At 43.5% G+C, this 21,396-nt stretch overlaps 2 protein-coding genes across 4 annotated transcripts in view; both read right to left on the bottom strand.

Annotated features, from left to right (window-relative positions):
- Positions 1 to 21,396, bottom strand: part of CSRP2 (cysteine and glycine rich protein 2) — a 300,171-nt gene that overhangs the window by 70,987 nt on the left and 207,788 nt on the right. Inside the window, exon 1 of one of the 3 annotated variants that reach the window (XM_069858149.1) lies at positions 13,832 to 13,836. The exons of the other annotated variants lie outside the window; for them this stretch is intronic. The gene's annotated coding sequence lies outside the window, so the exon portion shown is untranslated. Of the gene's footprint in view, positions 1 to 13,831; positions 13,837 to 21,396 lie in introns of those variants that run through there. 3 annotated transcript variants of the gene reach the window in all.
- On the bottom strand, positions 1,124 to 20,954 carry E2F7 (E2F transcription factor 7). Its single transcript, XM_069858094.1, has 12 exons — positions 20,830 to 20,954; positions 17,407 to 17,682; positions 15,217 to 15,385; positions 12,485 to 12,769; positions 11,715 to 11,873; positions 10,962 to 11,099; positions 9,941 to 10,135; positions 9,214 to 9,298; positions 8,094 to 8,613; positions 6,968 to 7,238; positions 5,366 to 5,790; positions 1,124 to 2,241 (listed from the first exon to the last, which is right to left on the bottom strand). Exons 1-12 carry the CDS (start codon positions 20,899 to 20,901, stop codon positions 2,065 to 2,067), a joined length of 2,772 nt encoding a protein of 923 aa, XP_069714195.1. The 5' UTR covers positions 20,902 to 20,954; the 3' UTR covers positions 1,124 to 2,064.

A 21,396-nucleotide genomic window follows, 5' to 3' on the forward strand; every position in this document is an offset into this window, starting at 1 on the left:
GGGAATGGGCAGATATGGTGGCCAAGCCACTGTCCATGATATTTGAAAAGTCATGGCAGTCAGGAGAAGTCCCTGGTGACTGGAAGAAGGGTAACATTGTGCCCATTTTTAAAAAGGGTAGAAAAGACAACCCTGGGAACTACCGACCTGTCAGCCTCACCTCTGTGCCTGGGAAGATCATGGAACAGACCCTCCTAGAAGCTATGCTAAAATACATGGAGGACGGGGAGGTGATTAGAGGAAACCAGCATGGCTTTAGCAGGGGCAAATCCTGTATGACCAACCTAGTGGCTTTCTGTGATGGGGTAACCACAGCAATGGACATTGGGAAAACCAACAGCTGTGATCTATCTAGACTGCTCTAAAGCCTTTGACACAGTCCCCCACAAATCCTTCTCTTTAAATTGGAGAGATATGGATACAACAGGTAGACTGTTTGGGGGATAAGGAATTGGTTGAATCATCACATTAGAGAGTAGTGGTCAATGGCTCAATGTCCAGATGAAGATCCATGACAAGTGGTGCCCCTCAGGGGTCCGTACTGGGACCAGTGCTGTCTAATATCTTTATCAATGATATAGACAGTGAGATTTGATTGCATCCTCAGCAAGTCTGCAGATGACACCAAGCTGAGTGGTGCAGTTGCCACACTGGAAGGATGAGATACCATCGAGAAGGCATGGAACTGTAGAATGGGTCCAGAGAAGGGCTACAAAGATGATCAGAAGGCTGTAGCACCTCCCATACAAAGACAGGCTGAGGAAGTTGGGGCTGTTCAGCCTGGAGAAGAGAAGGCTCTGGAGAGGCCTTATAATGGCCTTCCAGTACCTGAAGGGGGCTACAAGAAAGCTGGAGAGGGACCTTTTACAAAGTGATAGGATGAGGGGGAATGGCTATAAATTGGAGAGTGGAAGATTTAGACTAGATATAAAGAAAAAATTCTTCACGATGAGGGTGGTGAGGCACTAGAACAGGTTGCCCGGGAAAGCTGTGGCTGCCCCATCCCTGGAAGTGTTCAAGGCCAGGCTGGATGGGGCCTTGGGTAGCCTGGAATTAGATGATCTTTAAGGTCCCTTCCAACCCAAACCTTCTATGATTCTATGAATCTAATCGTGGTTAATGACTTATCACTGTTCCTTGGTCAATAAAGCCTACACTACATATTTAAATGCAGCCCTCTTATTGGCTTGTCAATCTCAAATTACTTTGTCAAACTTATTTAAGGAATCACATGTTGTATTCTTTACATCGCAATTGTACATTTTGCTCAGAGTAAAAGAAAAAACAAATCCAAGAACTAATACAGTTCATTAAGGCAATTACAAAAACGTTAACATTCACAGTTATTTTGGTCTTAGTATTTTTCACATGTATACATTCAATCATATTGTGTTAAGCTATTATTAGGTTTTTCTAACCGCAAGTGCTGGGCAAATTGTACAACAACCAACTGACATTCAAGTAATCCTACCCTGAGAAAATCTTTTATTCTGAAGCTGAAAAAAACCTTTTTTGCACTAAATCCCACTCCAACATACAAAATAAATAGCAAGAGGCTGCACTGCAGAGGCAGGATTTGACAGATTGGAACCAAGGAAGCAGTTCTCACAACTGAAAACGTTCATCGTTTTCACCACAGATTTACTCAGGGTAAGTAGAGTACATGCAAAAAATATTGCTTACCCCAGATAAGTGCTAGACATCTCACTTAAAACCACGAACAAAGAACCCCTGGGGACTCCAAGGAAATCTGTTTGCATCTCCTCACAGCAATAAAGAGTTTTCCAAATTAAACACAAATACAATTTGATGCCCACAAGGCCATGTGAAGCACAGCATCTGAATTCAAATCAGTACTGAAAGAACAATTCAGTGAAAGGTTTTCAGTACCAAGGATGACTTGTAAAGAAGGTGGTTAACAGAACCGGTGGGTGAACAGATAGCAGGGAAGCATACCAAAAGTGATGATATTTTAATGCGCTCCTCTTGTCAGGTAAGAGCTTGTTCTCTTCTAATCAATACACGGTCCTAAGACGATCTGCCCAGCCTTTGCAGTGAGTGGAGTTAGTCAGGGCTGGTGCTAGAGATTTCCAGTCTCCTCTGCACTGAGCTGGCATTTCTGGTCTGGGTACCTTCATTTTTCTTCCATGCAAGAGGGTCTCCAAGACTTCCAGGAGTTTTGAAAAATGCCTCATGACATGCAGGACGAATGCTCTTTGGAGTGAGAGGAGTTGACGAAGGCTATTTATGAAACAAAACCAAAGTGATTCAGTAGGGTTTTCTCAAAGCCTACATGCAAGCACACAAATAGAAGACAGCTTGTAAGCATTTAGCCCTGCACCCTCTACTACAGGGAACCATGTCACACGTACTTTCAGAAGCTCCACATGAAAAGCTATGGGCTTTGCTCCTGCCTTTTGTTCTGGAGCTGTCTGCCAGTACATCATTGCTGGAAGCTGAAAGCCTCCATCTCATTTCCAACTTAAATGTGTTCATGACTGCTTAATACACATTCAGTCTTATGCCAATCCTGTCCTTTCACTTACAAGTCTTTTTCCTTTCCTTGATGTTTAACTCATTTTCTTTATTTGTTAGCATCAAAATAGATTTAAAATTAGCCTCCTAAACCATGGCCACTTCTCTTTTAAGTGCCACTCCACCATAACCTTTACTGTTAGTATCTGTAATCAGACTGGCTGCCAATCAGTCTCTTTTTCTACTGCTTGAACAAGATAAACATAAAATAACATTCATAAAGCTTCCAAAGTTCAATCTGTTTGCCACTGCATGAGACAATGGGAAACAAATCACAGATTTAACAATGTAATGTAAAGAAGTGCCAAAATGTCACTGCTAATACTTTTAAAGATTCAGGCAACACACCGTGATGTGGCTGTTTTATGTCATACTTGAGATAAAAAAGAGAAATTTGGAAGTGAAAGACTCATTTAATTTGCAAAATCTGTCTCTATGGTGGATTTTTGAAAAATATCTTTATAAAAAAAGATCAGCAAAACCCACAAGAATCATTGTTTTCCTCCAGTTCTGATACTGCCATTAAGTTTCCTTTACTTAGTGAACAAAGATTTTTGTTAGTCCTTTCCTTGACTTAGTCAACAAAGAACAAAGCAACCCCAGACTTCCTTACTAGGGATAGGGCATGCTTGTCTCCTAGGGGTACTTAAGCCCTTACTAAAAATCTAGCTAGGCTCATAAATACAGCTTTAAACTAGATGTGAAGCGGGAGGGGGAGGAAGCCAGGCTAGTCAGGAGTGAGCCTGGAAGTGGAACTCCACATGGTGTGTTGGCAAGGACCACCAGCATGTTACCACACAGTGAGTGAGGGTGAGTACATCTGATGATGGTAAGGATGAAACTGGCACTGAGGGGTTAGATATTCCAAGGACTAGTTAATTGGGAATGAACACTATTCCCTTTATGAGCACTGAAGGTTTGCCAGCCCAGGTGAAGTGCATTTACACCAATGCATGCAGCATGGGCAATAAGCAGGAGGCGCTGGAAGCTGTTGTAGGGTAAGGAGACTACAATGTCGTTGCCATCACAGAAACGTGGTATAAAATCTTCAGGCAGGACATGAAGGGTGGGAGAGGAGGCAGGGTAGCCCTCTATGTTAGAGAGTGCTTTGATACACTCAAGCTGGATTATGCTGATGATGGGATCAAGTGCCTGTGGGTTAAAATCAGAGGAGTCCACAAGAAGGTAGATATTGTGATGGGAGTCTCAGCCAAGAAGGTGATGAGCTCTTCCACAAACAACTGGGAGTAGTCTCAAGATCGCTACCTCTTGTCCTTGTGGGAGACTTTAATCTTCCGGATGTCTGCTGGAGGTACAATAAAGCTGAGAGGAAGCAGTCTAGGAGGTTCCTGGAGTGTGTGGAAGACAATCTCCTCACACAACTGGTGAGTGAACCGACAAGGGAAGGCGCCCTCCTGGACCTACAGTTTGTCAACAGAGAAGGCCTTGTGGGGGATGTGACAGTTGGAGGACACCTGGGACAAAGTGATCATGAGATCATAGGTTTTTTCAGTTGTAGGTGAGGTGAAGAGGGGGATAGCAGAACAGTCACATTAAACTTCGAGAGGGCAGACTTTGGACTGTTCAGAACGCTGGTGGGCAAGGGAGCCCACGAGGCCTGGATGCTCTTCAAAAAGGAAATTCTAGCAGCTCAGGAGCAAGCCATCCCCATGTTCCGGAAAACGAGCCATCTGGGGCAAAAACCAGCTTGGTTGAGTAGGGAAGTCTTGAGGGACATCAAAAAGAAGAGGAATGTCTATGAGCTTTGGAAGAAGGGACAGGTGTCTTGGGTGGACTACAGGGAGGAAGTGAGATCATACAGGGAAAAAATCAGGAGGGCTAAGGCCCAACTAGAAATCAGATTGGCCAAGTCTGTGAAAGATAACAAAAAATCTTTCTATAAATACATTAACAATAAAAGGAGGACTAGGGAGACTATTCAGTCCCTACTGGATGCAGATGGAACAATTGTGACAGGGGATGAGGACAAGGCTGAGGTACTTAATGCCTTCTTTGCCTCAGTCTTTAACAGTAAGGAAAGTTGTTCCCTCTGTGTACAATACTGTGTTCAGTTCTGGGCCCCTCACCATAAGAAGGATGTTGAGGCTCTGGAGAGAGTCCAGAGAAGAGTGACGAAGCTGGTGAAGGGGCTGGAGAACAGGCCTTATGAGGAACAGCTGAGAGAGCTGGGGTTGTTTAGCCTGGAGGAGGCTGAGGGGAAACCTTATTGCTCTCTACAACTACCTGAAAGGAGGTTGTGGAGAGGAGGGAGCTGGCCTCTTCTCCTAAGTGACAGTGGACAGGACAAGAGGGAATGGCCTCAAGCTCCACCAAGCAAGGTTCAGGCTTAACATCAGGAAAAAATTTTTCACAGAAAGGGTCATTGGGCACTGGAAGAGGCTGCCCAGGGAGGTGGTTGAGTCAGCTTCCCTGGAGGTGTTTAAAGGATGGGTGGACGAGGTGCTGAGGGGCATGGGTTAGTGATTGATAGGAATGGTTGGACTCTATGATCCTGTGGGTCTTTTCCAACCTAGTGATTCTGTGAAAGACCATTACAGGGGTGAGGAGGTAATCCAGGACATGGCTACCTGAGCAGTGTTGCAGCCAGTTCACCCCTGAATTATGACAAACAATCCTCCTGTTTACCTAATGGTTTCTGCAGCCATTGCATAACAGGCTTACAATGATAGTGTCAAATGGGGAAAAATAATATTGGCTTGGATTTCTGAGAAGCAGAAGGTTCAGCTCGCAGCCTGCCAACTTACCGCTCTGACACATCAGTGACCTGATACTACTGTTTCATCATCATTCAACCACCTTTCATTCTTACCTGCTGCAGCTTCAGAAGGGTCACTGGATGCCCCATGCACATGGGGGTATCCAGTTTAACAGCAGTGCAAGACCTTGCAAGCACAGGACTCAGGTGCAGAGTGGAGTGAGTTGGCTGCTGGTGATCCACCGAAGGTGCAGGTGGGACCTTGGGGGTAACCATTGCTGTCGTGCCTACAAAAACTGGTGTTGTTGATGCCAAGCTGGACATACTGAAATTCATAGAGGCAGCAGCTGAGAAAGAGCCATCAGTAACTGGGGAAACTGGACTGGCGATTGTGGCAGAACAGACAAGAGGGAAGGAAGCCAGGGCTGCTGATGGCACCATGACACAGGGGACGCTCAGAGAAGGTAACTGGCTCGCAGTCAGGCTGATAGCACTAGGGGCTTGTTTTGCAGGGAACAGGAAATTACAACTGCTTAATCCTAAAACAAAGAGAGAAAAAGGAAGACATTAATACAGTTGACAAATTATAATTCAGCTATTCAGCTATTGTAACTTCATCTACAACAGGAAAGAGGGATAACAACAAAGAAAGTGATAAGCTGCCCAGGAAGAAAACTGTAACAGACCCGAGACTCTTCTATCAAGCTGCCTTTCCCTAACTGCCTCCACCTCCCCCCCTGCTGCCTGTCCCCTAGATCTGCATCCATTTACCTTGTTACCAGCTACAGACCTTACTGTTTTCTGGTTCTAACTTCAGTTATGAGCAACAGCTTGGCTAAACAAGCTCTTTTTTCACTAACGGGAATCATATCCTCTGCTACATATACTTTGTTTTTAACAAGAAAAAAAAAAAAGAAACAGCCACAAAGACATACCCCAAAGACACTAATTTTCCTGAGAACAGCTGAAATACTTTTGAAACAGAAGCTGCTTTGGTTCCTAGTTTGTCTGACCTTCTGAGACATCAGGTTCAACATTTTCAAACTGAGTGTCTCCATCCTGTAATTCAAATCCCACAGACTCGACTTTGTGCCATTACAGAATGAAATACTGCAACAGCAGTCATTGAAATCTGCCATACATATCCTTTTCCCACAAAACAGTCTTCCACTCCATACAAACACGGGCACGAGAAATGGTTGACACTAAATGCTCTTGTAATATTTTCATTTGCTTCCTCCGCATCTCTACTGTGTCCTACAAGCAGGTCTGGCTACACTCCCAGTGCCTCAGTTTTTGTGGGGCTTTCCCAGTGATGCACGTGACAAGACAGTAAGAGAGTTCACAGATGAATAAATTCACCCACTTAGGGGGATGCTGTTGCACTATTCTGGCATCGTACTGCCAAACTTCCAGCTTCTCCAAGTTTTGCATGCTGGGTAGGTGTCTTCTTGTCTACACAATTCAAGCATGCAAAACCCACATTAGTCATCTTTATTCATGTTTGGGTACCTCAGAAAAACACCCATATTTTCAGAGAAGCAACAGTTCTTATGGAGTCATGAGAATTTAGAGCTATTAAACTACCACAAAGAACTATTGACAAATTTTATGCCAAATTTAGGCTTTTTCACCTATCTGTAGCTCTCCCTATTTGAACAGCTCAGTGAACAGATGCAAGATGAGAGTACTTCTAGATCTCAGGGGTGTCCTTACCTGCAGTAGGCTGAACATAGATATACCGTGGTAGGACAGGTTGACTGGCATTTTCTTTACAGATATGCTCTTTTCCTGGTGAAGTTTCATCAGGGTCTTTATTCTGAGGACATTTTTCTTGCTCTTGAGAATCTAAAGGCCTAGTAGAATCCTTGTCTGCAGCCAACGGAGCAGCAGGACTTGCAAGGTCAAGATGAAAAGCTTCTAGATGTACCGCAGACGTACAGCCACTTCCTGGGGTAGATTCTGCCTTGGGTGACTCAAAAGACTTCTAGGCAAAACAAAAAGAGGAAATGACAAGTCCAAACTGAAACAGCACAGTATAATGCCTCAAGCTCTTTCCTCAGCTACAGAGCAAAATGTGCATCTGTGCAAAGTGGCAGCACAAAATTCCTCAGCAACTCACCAAGTTAAAAATGTTGTTTGAGGATTTGAAGAGCAATATTAGTCATGCCTAAGCCCTGTACTGTAGCTCGCTTTCAGTACTTGGAGACACTAGGTAAGAAATCCTTGAGCTTAAGGACTCAATTCTCTTTATAGGTAAGGAAAAACACCTGTTACAAATGGCTTATATGCAGATGCTGATATGACTTTGAGCCTGACCCCCATATTCAGTAGTTGAGAAAACCATGAGATAGAGCAATTTGCCTTCACTATCATCTCTCTCACCAGCCTGCTGTGGGCAACACTGCCCTCGAGAGAGGGGAACTCAGGCTGAAGAGCAGGGGAAAATGCACAAAACACATTTGCTGTAATTCAGTGGAGTAAGCAGTGTTGCTGCTGTCTGGGAATGCCCAAGCTAAGAGGGGAAGATTGATTTCTTCCCTTCCGGCAGGCTGTTTTGTTGAACACGATGATCAAGATGCTGATTCCAAAGAATAGCTGACCATCACTTTGCAATGCAAAACAATCACAGTCCATTTCCCCTGGTAGTGTGAAAACATTTCCCAGCTAATGCCTATACTTCCTGACACAGCATCCTTACAATTTTCTTAACATGTGGGAGGTAGCATTTTCATCTGTAACAATTCTGCAGTGGATTTTTCACTTCTGAAAACACTGTCTTGGGTAAAACTCTCTTCTTGCTAGGAGGAAGCCTAAGTGACAATGAAATTTGCTTCTTTACCTTGGGTACTACAAGCGAGAGGGGCACATCACTCTGTTCCATGGCCTGCCTTTTAGCAGCTGGCTCGTCATCATCTGCAGGTGCAGAGGGTGATGTGCACTTGTGAGAGCTGTGTTTCTGGCAGGCAGCTGGAAGTACGGCAGCTGGAGCTTCTGCACTCTTGTTTCCCACATCTTCTGTCGTGGGTGGGGTCTCTCTCGAATTATTTTCCTGAAGATCACCACACAACATAAAAAGGGATGAAGATGGGAAGCACAGGAAGGGTTGGTTGGGGAGCAAGGTAGGTTTCCCATTTTCTGTTTTGGAGGTTGCTGGCATGGAAGGATGTAGAGTTTGGCTGCTGACTCCATTTTGCAGTGAGATGCTCGGAACACCTGCCTGAACCACAGGAAACACTGCCTGAGGCAAAGTGTTAACACAAAAATCAAAGTCCCCAGGAACTGGAAGAAAGGAGAGAGGTGAGGTTGTGCCTGGGTTCTTTCCTGAATTTAATGTTGTTTCTGTAGCACAAGTTTTGTTCCTAAAGAAAAGTAATGAAAAGAGGAAAAATATTTAGTCAAAAATTAAATCTCTACTTTATACTTGAAAACTAACCTGCACATTGTTGGACATAAATGTGGGAAAATTTCCCCTACACTATTATTTGTACACGGTTTACAAGAAGGGTCACTGTATTATTTCTCATTACAGAAGCAGACTTGTTGGGTCTTTGGCAGAATAATAATGTTTTCAGTTGCACTCAATGAGACTCCATCACCCACAAGTAAATCCGAATTAGGATAGGTGCACAGAAGATCCAATGATGCAACAGAAAAGCTCTTCTATGGAATCATGATTTGCTCAGCCTACCTCAACAACAGGTCAAAGGAGGCAGGAATGACCTATATAAACACACGTGAGATAAAGAACTACTGAAGCTAAAGGACAACAGTGGTAAAAAGTACAGGTGGATATAAATTGGCCATGAGAAAAAAAGCAAGTCACACTCAGATCTAGCAACATTAAAATACCAATAACGAGACTGGCAAGTTTTTATCCTAGTCCCATCAATGCAATCTAGCCTTGAACTAAACATGACAAACACGAAGCTGAAGCTGGACAGGAGTTAAGAACAACCTACCTAGTATCTTCCGCTATCTTCTGCCTGCAGACAGCTGCTAGATTTATCATTTTGGAGCAATATTCATCTGAATTCACAATACAGGCTGAAAGATCAAAGGAGCATTCGATTAGTAACAGGCAAGTTTACCAAGCATATTTTGATACTGGCCAAATAAAATAATTGATATAATTTTTCTATCCTGGCACATTTTTATAACATCCACTAATCATCAAGAGCCAGAACCTGCAAGAAACTCACAACTCTCAGCCCCACTAGAGAGATGCTTGACATGATCATTTCCTACATGTGGGAACTGTGAAAAGCCCTGTAATTGCTTTATCTGTTTTAACAGCTACCTATGAAATAGTTACAGTAAATTCCACTGTATTAGGAACCATAAAATAAAGCAAGATTTTGTGGCTAAAGAATCCTCCTTTACTGATATCAAATTCTAACAGAAGAAACTGTAGCATAGTTGCAAATAGTGGAAAACACAAACATTTACCAAAGAACAATCTGCAGATTCAAGGCAGTACGGCACAGATTCATCCCATCTAACTTTAGCCACTTGACTGGAAGGTCCAAAACAGAAGTCTCACCACATGGATAGAAGAAATATAAGCACCTACCAAGGGTAACTCACACATTTAATTAGGGTGATTCACCTAATCAAGTTTTAAATCATTGGGCCCACATTTGGGCATATCCAGCAGAATACAAACCAACATGCTTCCTTAGTAGTTACCTTGCTTCTTTTGATGCGGGCTGCTGGGCTCAGAACTGACTTTCCTTCTGCTCCCTTCAAAAGGCTGTGCAACATTAAAAGAAGCATGACGTGTAAACCTTTGCTTTCCAGTAGCATGGATCTGATATGGGGCACAGGCTCCTCTCTGCATCCCTGGCAAAGGATCAGACATTGGGCTATGCCCTCTTGGCTCATCTGTAGGAACATAATTTTGTACAACAGCTCTTCAGGGAACACAGCTCATTATTTAGGCTTTTGTCATGTTACCAAACTTGGCAATAAAAGAAGAGGTAATCTCTATACCATCCCAAACCCCACAACACTGAAGCAGACCTAAGCTTGGTAGGCACTGATAGTCAAGATAAGGGCTTCCCTCCTTTTCCATTCCATGGCAGCTGCAGCAGCAGCCACACCCCACTGTGCACACCCAGGAGAAGAAGGAGTACTAAGATGGCATTAACACTGTCCTTCACTTTTACTTGGTCTTGGAACTAGCCTGACCCAATTACAAAGGGCTTTTCTTTGCTCTGTCTTCCAGCCAAGAATCAGCAGCTCATAGAGATGCTCTGGCCCACGTTCCCTCCTGGCAGACAAACCTTTTGTACAAGGAGACACGTGCAAGAAAGCCTTGTTCTACCTTGTTAAGTCCCCTTACAAAGAAAATAATTCACTGTCTAGTTACGACAGAATTACCAAGATTTTGCAACACAGAAAAGCTGTGGACCCAGATTTTGACATATAAGCATTATTTGCCCTTGTTCTACAATTCAAACAGTTATTCATAGATATGCAAGTCAGTGTAAAACTACCAGCAAGACACAGTATCCTTCAACAACCCTCCACAGCTCCAGCTCTTGAGTGTAAAGTCTAACAAGGGCAAATATTAAGCTGGACAGCAATTAATAAACAGAGGGTGGACAATGAATGCCAAACCATTCTTTATGCACGGAAAACAACCTTTTACCACTTGGGAAGGGATTGTCAAAACAAAGAGAAAAGAGGTGCAAGCTACACAACTTACCGGTCTTTCCAGGGAAGTCCACAGGCCCAATCCACTTGAAGGCTGGTTTGCGTCCTCGTTCCTCTGTGACATGAACTTTCTTGATCAAGCCTAGGCTGGTGAGAACATTGGCAATATCATACAGTCTTCGCACCTTTGCTAAGAAGAAAGGTAGAAACAGTCACGTTAACAATGCATACAGTACATATTTACACGGTAATTTCATTCTAGAATATCACCACGGCTCTCACAGACAAGGTGGATAAAATCAAACAGGGATGGATTTAAGCCACCTCCTGTGAAGCCTGCCATGCCTGCTCCTACCTGCTTGTCCCTGCTTCTTCATATCTTAGAATCATCAAATCATAGAATAACCAGGTTGGAAGAGACCCACCAGATAATCGAGTCCAACCATTCCTATTAGCTGATTATCCATCTGAGCTACTCAGGTTTAAGCTCACCTACTCCATTTTGATAGAAATGGATTAGAAAGAGATGACATCACTTGCCCAGAAAAGGCACCATGTAGGGTAAAGACAAGCACTTGGAGGCAAGAGGTACATGAGTGCACAGTTGATCACAAGAGGACGTATGTTTATGATCTTAAAAATAAAGTACTCTCATAAAAATCCCTGTGACTCCAATAAATAATATTTGAGCTGAATTTGATACCCACAGGTACCTATCTGCTTTTGCTGTTACTGGTGTCAGTTAAAACATGCCTGTTTTCTTTACTCACCGACCAATTAATTTGTCTCTCAACAGCCAGCTTACTTTTAAATTTGCTGTGGTCTGCTGTATCCTGGGTTTCTTCTATCAGTATCTTTGCTGCAATGTCCAGAGTGACTATCTTGGTCTTGGAGACAAGGAACAGCATGACAAACTTTTGGCTCATAATCCGCAATGACTTGTCCTTTCTACTGCTTGCAGAAGCTGTGTTACAAATAATATGCATGCCTCTTAGCGTATGTCATCCATCGCAGTCAGAAAAATAGCAAGTAGGTTCTTCACACAAAAAAGGGGTAAAGTATTTCCTTGCAGGAAGCAGAAATCTTTTGGAAGGCAGCAAATAATTCAGTTATGCAGACACAAGTATCTCTTCAAAAGGCAATAAAAATTAAAGCTTGCAGAAACAGCTTTTAGAAAGTCAGGTTCCAAAGCTGATTTTGCATCACTTTAATTTTGTGACTCCAAAGGACTTTGTAACTTGAACCATTATGTATTACATGGGCAGCATGAAGAGTAAACAAATGGAAGACAGCACATTCTGTCAAGATAAAGCATTACTGTCAGGTATGGGTGGGGAAAGAACTGGAGTGTCTGGCAGAAGTCCCTGCCAGTCTGTAGAACAAAGGGAAAAATCTGTTCTGAGACCTATCCTACGAATATCATAGAAGGAAGAATTCTGTCAACTCCGTGGGGAATACAGCACCTTTTTGAAAAATGAAAATTTTTATTATTTAAAAAGGAAGAGAAAAAGTTACAGAGTAAACTGGAGAAAGAGACTTGTGTCTGTGTGTCACATCACACATTGGTTATCTTACCAGAGGTGCAATCTGGTTCTGAAAAGTCCAATAACGGTCTGTCTTGAGATTCTGGAATAGTTTCCTTCTTCCGTTCTCCAAATTTGTATTCCCAGTCCTGCTCCTTGTGCTGGAAGAGGGCCATTAGCTCCCCATATTGCAGCTCTCCTGCTTCCTGAAGTGTTTTCAGAGTTTGATTGAGGTTGTGCCGGCCATGCCAACAGTACTGGTTCTTGGCCACATGGCTAACCAAGTGTAATGACTCCAGAACATTCACTATATCATAAATACGCCTCCGCTCAACTCCTGTTTTAAGGGGGTGAAATAAAAAGATATATATGCTCATCTGGTTTTAATGTGCTCTTCAGCATAAGTGCAACAGAGAACCAGCTCTTCTCTATACTGAATGTTCGCAACACATCTTTCAGTGTTCACCTGGACACACACTACATTATATGATTAAGAATTGACTTATGCACAGCCAGCCCCATGGTTTGATATTCTTTGTCTATGTTGCTAGCTGCTGGCTCATACCTGGCTTCAGCTTCAAGACTCTACACTGGCTTCAGTCTGGCCAGCACCACTAACTCAGACCTATCCAGAATGCCCTGAAGTTGTCAGAACACTTCCAACTCTTCCTTTCAGAGCGCTTCAGAGCTCAGATATAGACGTCCTCAGCACAGGAAAGACATGGACCTATGATTGCACGTGAGCAACAGAGCAGAAAAAGGTCTGAGCGTGGTGCTGACACGGGGTACATAAAAAAGCCCACTCCAACAGGAACCAGTGGGAGTGCAGTTCTTCCTTTGCATTTCAAATAGTACTATTACTTCCTATAAGCACATGCCAAGCAAAGGAGCATCAAAGATTTCACAAGGTGCAAAGCAACAGAGAATGAAGCCTGCTGCTCCCAAAAGCATCAGAAACAAGTGTCCAGTGCTGACTGTGTCTGCACCAAGGGGAGATCTATAAAATATGTCCAACTTGGGTTCATCCTGACTGATGTGAGCAAGGTTAAGGACTGTATTTGAACAGGCTCTGCTCACTATCCTGAGTGTCTGGTGCAGTTCAAAGCATGGTTGTTATGTACAGCACAGAGCACTATATACCAGTGGCAGTATCTGCACCAGAAATCCCATAATTGTTAAGATCAGCTGAGCAGAACAAGTGCTAGCCAAGAGGGAAGGTTTTCAAAGACTTCCCTGTGGAAAGCAAGGCTTGATGCATCTGTTTACCCATCTGGAGAATATGGATACTACTTACCAGCCTCAAACGAAGCAATATTAACAACTTGTGAGTACCAACTGTGTGGAGATCTTAGAGTGAAACACACTCCAGAAAAACAACAGTGCTACACATATCCTAGTGTCCATCAGGCACCAGCAGCACAGGCCCCTTTATGGTTTTTCTATAGGTTTTCAGTGAACAAAGCTATATATTTGTAATAAAAGCTGTACTACAACCCTAATTTATTACACAGAGAGCAGCAATATCAGCAGTGAATAATTTTGTGGTCCCTGAAACAAGTGGATACAGGCAAGCAAAGAAGTGAAAACCAAAGGGAGAAGAACAAATATATCCCCTTCTGGAGGTAAAATCCCCAATACTAAGTTTTAACACAAAATTTTTGGTTTTTTATGAGAGCAAGGTAACACCACTCCCAGCGTAGAATAAAGCACTACTCGTGTTCGGCTGTACAAGGCTCGAGAATGGATATCTCATGCAAACACAGAAAGGAGCAGCTGCAAAAAACTAAAAGAAGAATTATAAAATAATAAGTATTTTAACTATTTACTTCATCTGAACTACCTCCTACTTCCTGCTCCATAACAAGGAAAACAAATTAGGATTTCAAGGACTTTCTTACTGGAGTCAGAGAGCACATCACTTTTCTGTTCCACTTCTTCCCAAAATAGACAAGTTTCATTTTTGCTACCTCTCTTTTATTAAATATCCACTCTAAATGTAGATATAATGTTTATTTAGTTGAAGTCCAATTTTGTAAAGCCCGACCTATTTAAGAGATGTCTCTGAGGGCTTGGATCTTTTTGTTATTGGTGTGTCCTGGCTGAATTCTCTCTCACAAGATGTAATACTTCTCTCAGATATACCTTTCATCTTTTAATTAAAATGAAACTAACAGCAGACCCATCAAACAGGCTACCCTGTACTTTCTTGCCACCTCAATACAACACATTTTCTCATTCTACACTCGCAGGTCTCCTGGTACCCTTCACAAGACAATATTTAAAGCTAAGATAACCTTGGTGAACTACGAGATCTATGAAGATAATAACGTCAGTCAGGTTATCGAAGTCAGGCAGTAAACCCAACTGATTTCAAGCAACTACTAGTTTGCAACTGTTTCCCAAAATGTTCCATTTTGACAAAATTTGTTGCTTGCAAGTTCTCTTTCAGAGGCCTTATAACATTTATAACTCCTTCAGTGTTCAGCAAACTGAAAATTCAAGACAGCCACAGAGTTGGTAAGCAGCTCGATGATAGATATGTTTAGTAAAAAAGTACTGTTAGAAAGCAGATTTCAAAATCGTAGCTTTATCAAGCAGTAAAGACACTAAGGAATATTAGGCATTACCAAATCTTGGTTAATATGATTAGAAGAGCTTCCAGACCCAGGCAAAGGCAGATCTTGAATGTATTGCGTAAGAAGGATGATCTTTTGAAGGCCCTCTGCCAGGTTATCCCAGGTCACCCCAGGTCATCAGTTATCCCATTTTTGCAGGTATACATACCAAGAATTGAAGCCACTTCATCCAAAGAAATAGTAGTTTTTTCTGTTGACAATGGATAACTTGGATAGCGAGCTAGAAACTTTTGGCACAAGAGCCCTAAGCTTTTCTGTTTCCTGCTGGGCCTCTGCTTTTCAAATTCATCAACCGTGTTGTCGTCTACCAAATCATACTGTTAAAAAATAAATGTTATCCTTTTAGTGCAGAGCTTTAGAAGCGAGACATAGCCAAGAAGGTATATTTCAGATGTTAGCAATATTTAAGCTCAGACTTTCTCATAATGAAAAAAAACTCCTTGCAAGGACAGAGAACCTGGGCGAAACATTTTTGCTTGCAATCTTTTTAATTCATCATCCAAGACATCTACAGAAAAACTCTTACCTATGAGATTGTAAAATAACAGTTATGGAAACAAAGCAGTAAGACCAAACATGCAAGACTAGCAGACTGTAAGATCCTACTAGGAAGAAATATTCCTTTTTGAGAGGAGGACAAATATTCCTTCAAACACCACTGGATCCAATAAATCAGACGTACAAGCCATCGAAGGCTGCCTGCAAAACCTCTTTCAAGAGAATTTACTGTCCTCTACAGTGTCTCTACAAATTTAAGAAACTAGGGGGGTGAGAGGGCATGATGCTAAGAGACTATAAAAGGCACTGCCCAGTCTCTGAACCTTCAACTTCAGCAAACTGTTAGCTTAAGTGAAGTCTGTAGGATGGCCTGAATGTCCTTTCTGTCCCTGTAAGGAAAATGAAAAGCAACCCTGTGATGGCAAGAAGATGTGAAGAAGTATGTCTATTACACATGTCACAGAAAATGAGAACGATGGAGGATTCTTCTGCACTTGTAACTTTGGGGGGTCTGCTTCTGTGTCAAAAAAAAAAAAATAGAAAATAAGTTGTCCTCTTGCAAAGAAACCTTACAAGTGGCGGCAGCTGCTGAAATCCAAGTTTCCTTGCTTATGAGATCTTGACTCTCCCTCGCTGACTGTGACTACGTGACCTTAGGACAGGCTGTTGCTCTGATTGAATTCTTTGAGTTTTACATGGTATGGAAATAGCAGTATCCTTTATATTCTTTAATGTTTATACATTCTTACAGTAATACTTCCATATCTTTCGTAAGTTAACCTTCTGCATGGAGACAATTATGAAGTGTAAGCTTTATTAATGAGAAAACATTTGAAACCTTTGTAGTAGCTATCCCAAAAATGCCATATGGTCTCAGCAGGCATGGAGTGGTAATGTACTAACCTTCAACACAGACTTTTTTTTTACTTACCAGAAGCTATGTTAGGAATTACCTTTAAAGAACTGCTTGTTCCTTTGTAACTATCTAAACTGGAGAACTGTCCAGACTATAATCACTGTAAAAATCTGTATTTGTAGAGTAATCTGTACCTATCAAATGATGCCTTTCAGCAGGAGGACCTCAAAACTATCTTCCTGTCACTGAAATCACCAAGGAATGATCACCAGCAAAGGGAAAACAGTGGTTGGCACATAAAAAAAAGTCTGAAGGAAGAAAACTGTAATGATGCTTATGAGGACCTGATGTCATCCTCTCAATGGATGGACTCCCTAAAGTGTGGCAATGGGTCAGCCCCCACGTTGCCTGAGTCTTGTCAAGTAAAAATCTCATAGAACAATTGACCATGCTGCCTGACTACTGTTTAGGGGGCTGAGGTGGAAAGAGGGAGAGAGGTCTTAACTGAACACTCTGTGGGGCTATTGTGGGCAAGGTATGGGATTTCAAAAGCATACTGAAAAATATGCTCTCACTGTTGTCCAATTGCTTTTGAAAATGCTGCCTGTTTAAAATGATTTGGCAATTTTCTTTCCAATGCAGCTAAGAAAATAGCATCAGAAGTACTTAGGCTGGGGAAAATGATACATTTAGAATCATAGAATAACCAGGTTGGAAGAGATCCACCGGATCTCTTACTGTCCTTTTTATGTGATACTCAAGTTCTTGAGAGGTCTCAGGTCACTTACTAGTAAGACAGTAACTTTTAGTCTTTAAAAGTCCTACTGCTCAGCCAGTGCTGTGTAAGCAACTGTCCTTGGGAATGTTTTACATTTCTGCAGTTTTCCATAGGAAGTAAAGAACCAGCTGGAAGAACACTGAGGCACAACTTAAGGAAGGTTTGAGTCCTAACTGAACATAAAGTAATCGTGTTCCGAGTCTCACCTGTAACGAATCAGGTGTGTTACTCTGCTCATTGTTTTCTATGGGTCTGAAGAGCTCTTTCTTCTTTTCTCTGTCCCTCATGTCAGGGCTAGCAGCACTAACAAGCATCTTCAGGTTAGCAGTGGGGGTCCAGGGATCAGGCTGTGGTCTGTCAGCGAGCTTAACAGGTGTAATTGGATTTCTTTCTGGGGTGCAGCCTTTTTGCTTTGATAAATCAACCGGTTCATTCTTGATGGGAGTCTTTGGGGCCATCCTGGATCGATCAAATATGTTTTCCTATTAAAAACAAAAAGGTCTTTAGGCACAACAGGAAAGGAAACAGTCCAACAATCAATTTCGTTGTTCTTATGAAGGTAATTGTAGTGACTCATGCCTTGGCTCACTCACAGCTATATTTAGCACAGTTCTTCTGCCTTTGCTGAAAGCAGCAAAATACTCCACATATTACTGTAGTGGAGGCAGCGCACAGGAGATATTGCGCGGAATTACAGAACCTGAGGTCAACCAGCCAAATCTGTGGCCTCTCAGGCTTTTAAACTCTGCCTGTTATTGCAAGGCAGCACTGCCCACAAACCAATTGCCAAATTGCATCGAAACTGAAATAATGCATCGGTCACGTTACATTTAGCAAGAAGACATGATGTTCTGTTTGAATGGTCCACAATGAAAAGCCATGCTGGGGATGCAGCTCAGACTGTCCTAAAATGTCAAACTAAAGCGAATGTAACTTCACATGCAAGTGAAGCAAAGTTTGCATCTGCACTATGTGATGCTCAAAACAACAAAGAAAATCTCCATAACTGTATTCCTTGACTACAGCTAAGAGCTGCTAGAAGGAAAAGTCCAATTAATCATCTGATTTGCATCATTGTTTGAATGAAGCTCCAATTCCCTCCAGTCCCTAGCATAAGCATGTTGCTCCATTTTTGAACAAGAGATACTACCACTACTCCTTTAGACCATTTAGTTCATATCTTCGTGGAATATCAAAACCCGAGATCCAGGTATCCTAGACCTGGCACAGAGCAGAACTTCCAGAAATGCCCATGCAAAAAGTTGTACTTTTTGCCCATGGAGATCAATGTTTTGTTTGTAGATAGTCCAGCTTTCTCTTAATACTCCTTTATACTGTACAAATGGGACACTGGCTTTTGGAATGCTAGCTAACATTGCTCAGTGGTTTCTAGATCTAGTCCCTTGAAATGGTTGCATGCATCTTGAGCGAAGTGAAAGAGAAAGCGAAGTAGACAGACAACCATCAGAAAGCTAGCAGAGCCTATAACTTGCTGGAACTAGGAGTGAAGCCTTTGGAATCACAGCAAACTGCTTTTAAATTATAAATCAGGCTTGATGTATGTTCTTCAGATTTGCTGTGGCCTTCTTGGTATTGATCTCAAACTGAACAAGTCTTCTTGCTCAGACTAAGATTACTACTTCATTTTCTTTAAAACGTTAGTTTAAAAAAACTAACATGACAACAGTGAGGGTGGATATTGCTATTATGTACTTTACTATGTGCTGCAAGAAGTCCAATTCTGAAACTGAATATAGCCCAAAATAACTGTTAAGTTACTATTGGTTTTCTGTAAGAACTTTCCAAATTAAGTTTTGCCCTTTATTTGGAGCAATTCAGCTATCACTAGCTGATACAGACATTTAAATACGCAATTCCAAACATCATCTTATCAGGTACAGTCTAGCTGGAAAGCATAAAGAAGTTCTAGGAACAACTGAAGCTGACTAGAAGTAGTTCTGTAGAATTCAAACTGGAAATGTGACACATTGAGAACTTTGTGCTTTGAGCACTGATGAACACTTCTGCATATTCACCTATGAATCACCAAAAAGGATGTAATAAATATACCCCATTTTACAATTAACAGTTAGGCAGTTGTAACCTACTATACAGTGATGAATAGGGGTCAGTTTAGAGGCCACGGTACTTCTTGGAATACAAGTTCCCATAGCGTTGGCATTCAATGTATTCTTGAAAGTTCACATTTGGTAGTGAATCAACACTTAATGTGTAATGGATAAAGTCCATCTTCCCCTCAAGTTCCTGCACACTATGGCTCTGCAAACATAGTGAGGGCAGCTGAAGCAAGCAGCCATTCCACTACCTCAAATATTCAACTATCACAATCAAAAAAGTAGTGACACTACATGAGAAATACACAACTACTATCAACCTTTCAGATCTTTATTTCTTGAATGTCATAATTGCCTGCTAAGGCAAGAAACGCTTTTACCCGCTTCTCTACTTTTTTCAGTAGCTGCGATGCTCTATGAACTTCTAGCTGTATTCTACAAAACTGCAAGGGCAGTTGGTAGGAGATTCGCTTTGACCCAAGCAAGATGGCTTACAAATACAAAAGCACAAGAAAGGCTGGCTTCATAAACTTAATGTATGGGCAGGAACTGAAACCAATATCTGAGATAATAGGAGCCAAGTCTGACAAGAACTACGTGATCCTTGGAGGACTCAGATTGAGCATGGATAGCACATCATGAATCGTTCCTAATCCAGGAGACATTACCGAGCAAGGTATGCCTGAGGATAACTGTCTAGGATAATTGGTGGAAAAAGAGAGGAACGATGACCTTGTTTCTTGCTGAGTGGCACCGCTTAGCCTCTTGACCCGGGAACATGACTGTATGGATGGGAATATGACTGCATGGACACAGGCATGCTTTCCTAGGCCAGAAGGCAAACATAGCAGACGTGCATCAACATGGTGCTACAATATGTGGAATACTTCAAAGTGGAATTATCAATGGTCAACCCGTTGCTAAGTAAGAGGACTCTACTATTGCCATGTCACGTCAGGCACGGTGTGGGTTAGCTTCCAAATGCTGGGTCTGTACAAAAGCCTTGTTATCATACAATCATAGAATGGTTTCGGTCAGAAGGGACCTTAAACACCATCCAGTTCCAACCCCCCTGCCACAGGCAGGGACATCCCATTAGATCAGGCTGCCCGAGGTCCCATCCAACCTGGCCTTGAACACCTCCAGGGATGGGGCAGCCACAACTTCCCTGGGCAACCTGTGCCAGTGCCTCAATACTCTCATGGTGAAGAAATTCTTCCTTATGCCTAGTCTAAACGCGTCCCCCTCCAGTTTATCCCCATCGCACCTTATTCACCTTACCCAGCAGCTGCCGCGGGGTTGCTTGAGATCGCGTCGTGAGTTCTGCTTATCAAATGCAAGCTCAAAACGGCTGATAACCCGGCAATAACGCCAGCGCACAATCGCTTCGCTCACGGTGACCGACTCACGGCGGCTTTAGGGGACCGGCAGCAGCGGACACTCTCGCCCGACGACACGGGAGCTCTCGGTTTGTCCCATTTCGACCCAACGCTACCACCGAAATCCCAGCAAACCCGCCACAACCAGAGCCCCGCCCGCCCCGGTCCCGCTCACCTTGTGCGCCGCCTGGTCGCGGCCCCGCCGCCCCCTCGCCGGGCCCCGCCGCGGCGGCGCGCTCGCCTCCATCCGCCGGGCGGGAAGGCGCCTCCGGACCGCGGCCCTTAAGCGGAGGAGCCGCCGGCCGGGCCGGCGGGGCGCGAGGCGGAGCGCGCGCGCGCGCGCGGCGGGAAGCTCCGCGCCCTCCGCCGCTCCCGCCAGGCGCTCCCCCCCGCCCCCCTCCCGGTATCGCTTCGCCGATCCGGCCAATCGCGAGCGCCGGCCGCGCGGGCGGCCAATCGGCGCGCGGGCGGGCGGGCGGCGCGCGGCGGGAGGCGCGCGGGACGGGGCTCCCGCCCGCGCCGGCCGCCTTCGCTCCCTTGTCTGCGGGCGGCTCCGGCCTCGGCGCGGCCGCGGCCGACACGCCCGCCCCATCCCCCCGGGGTCCCGCCGCCCCGCCGCCGGCGCGCGGGAAGCGCAGGGGACCCGAGCGAACGGTCGTAAGACCGCAGAAGCACAGAATCAGAGAACCACAGGACCGTAGAATTACAGAATCAGAGAGCCACAGGACCAGAGAATCAGAGA

This window comes from Phaenicophaeus curvirostris, chromosome 1 (assembly GCF_032191515.1).
Source record: "Phaenicophaeus curvirostris isolate KB17595 chromosome 1, BPBGC_Pcur_1.0, whole genome shotgun sequence".
Classification (NCBI taxonomy): Eukaryota; Metazoa; Chordata; class Aves; order Cuculiformes; family Cuculidae; genus Phaenicophaeus; species Phaenicophaeus curvirostris.

Excerpts from the sequence above, each read along its gene's own strand:
- E2F7 (XM_069858094.1), bottom strand. The coding sequence starts at position 20,901 with ATGGAGGCGAGCGCGCCGCCGCGGCGGGGCCCGGCGAGGGGGCGGCGG. Across the intron at positions 11,874-12,484 it reads AGAACCAGATTGCACCTCTG|CTTCTGCAAGCAGTAGAAAG; the intron begins GTAAGATAACCA and ends TTTGTAACACAG. Across the intron at positions 5,791-6,967 it reads CTATGTTCAGCCTACTGCAG|GATTAAGCAGTTGTAATTTC; the intron begins GTAAGGACACCC and ends TCTTTGTTTTAG.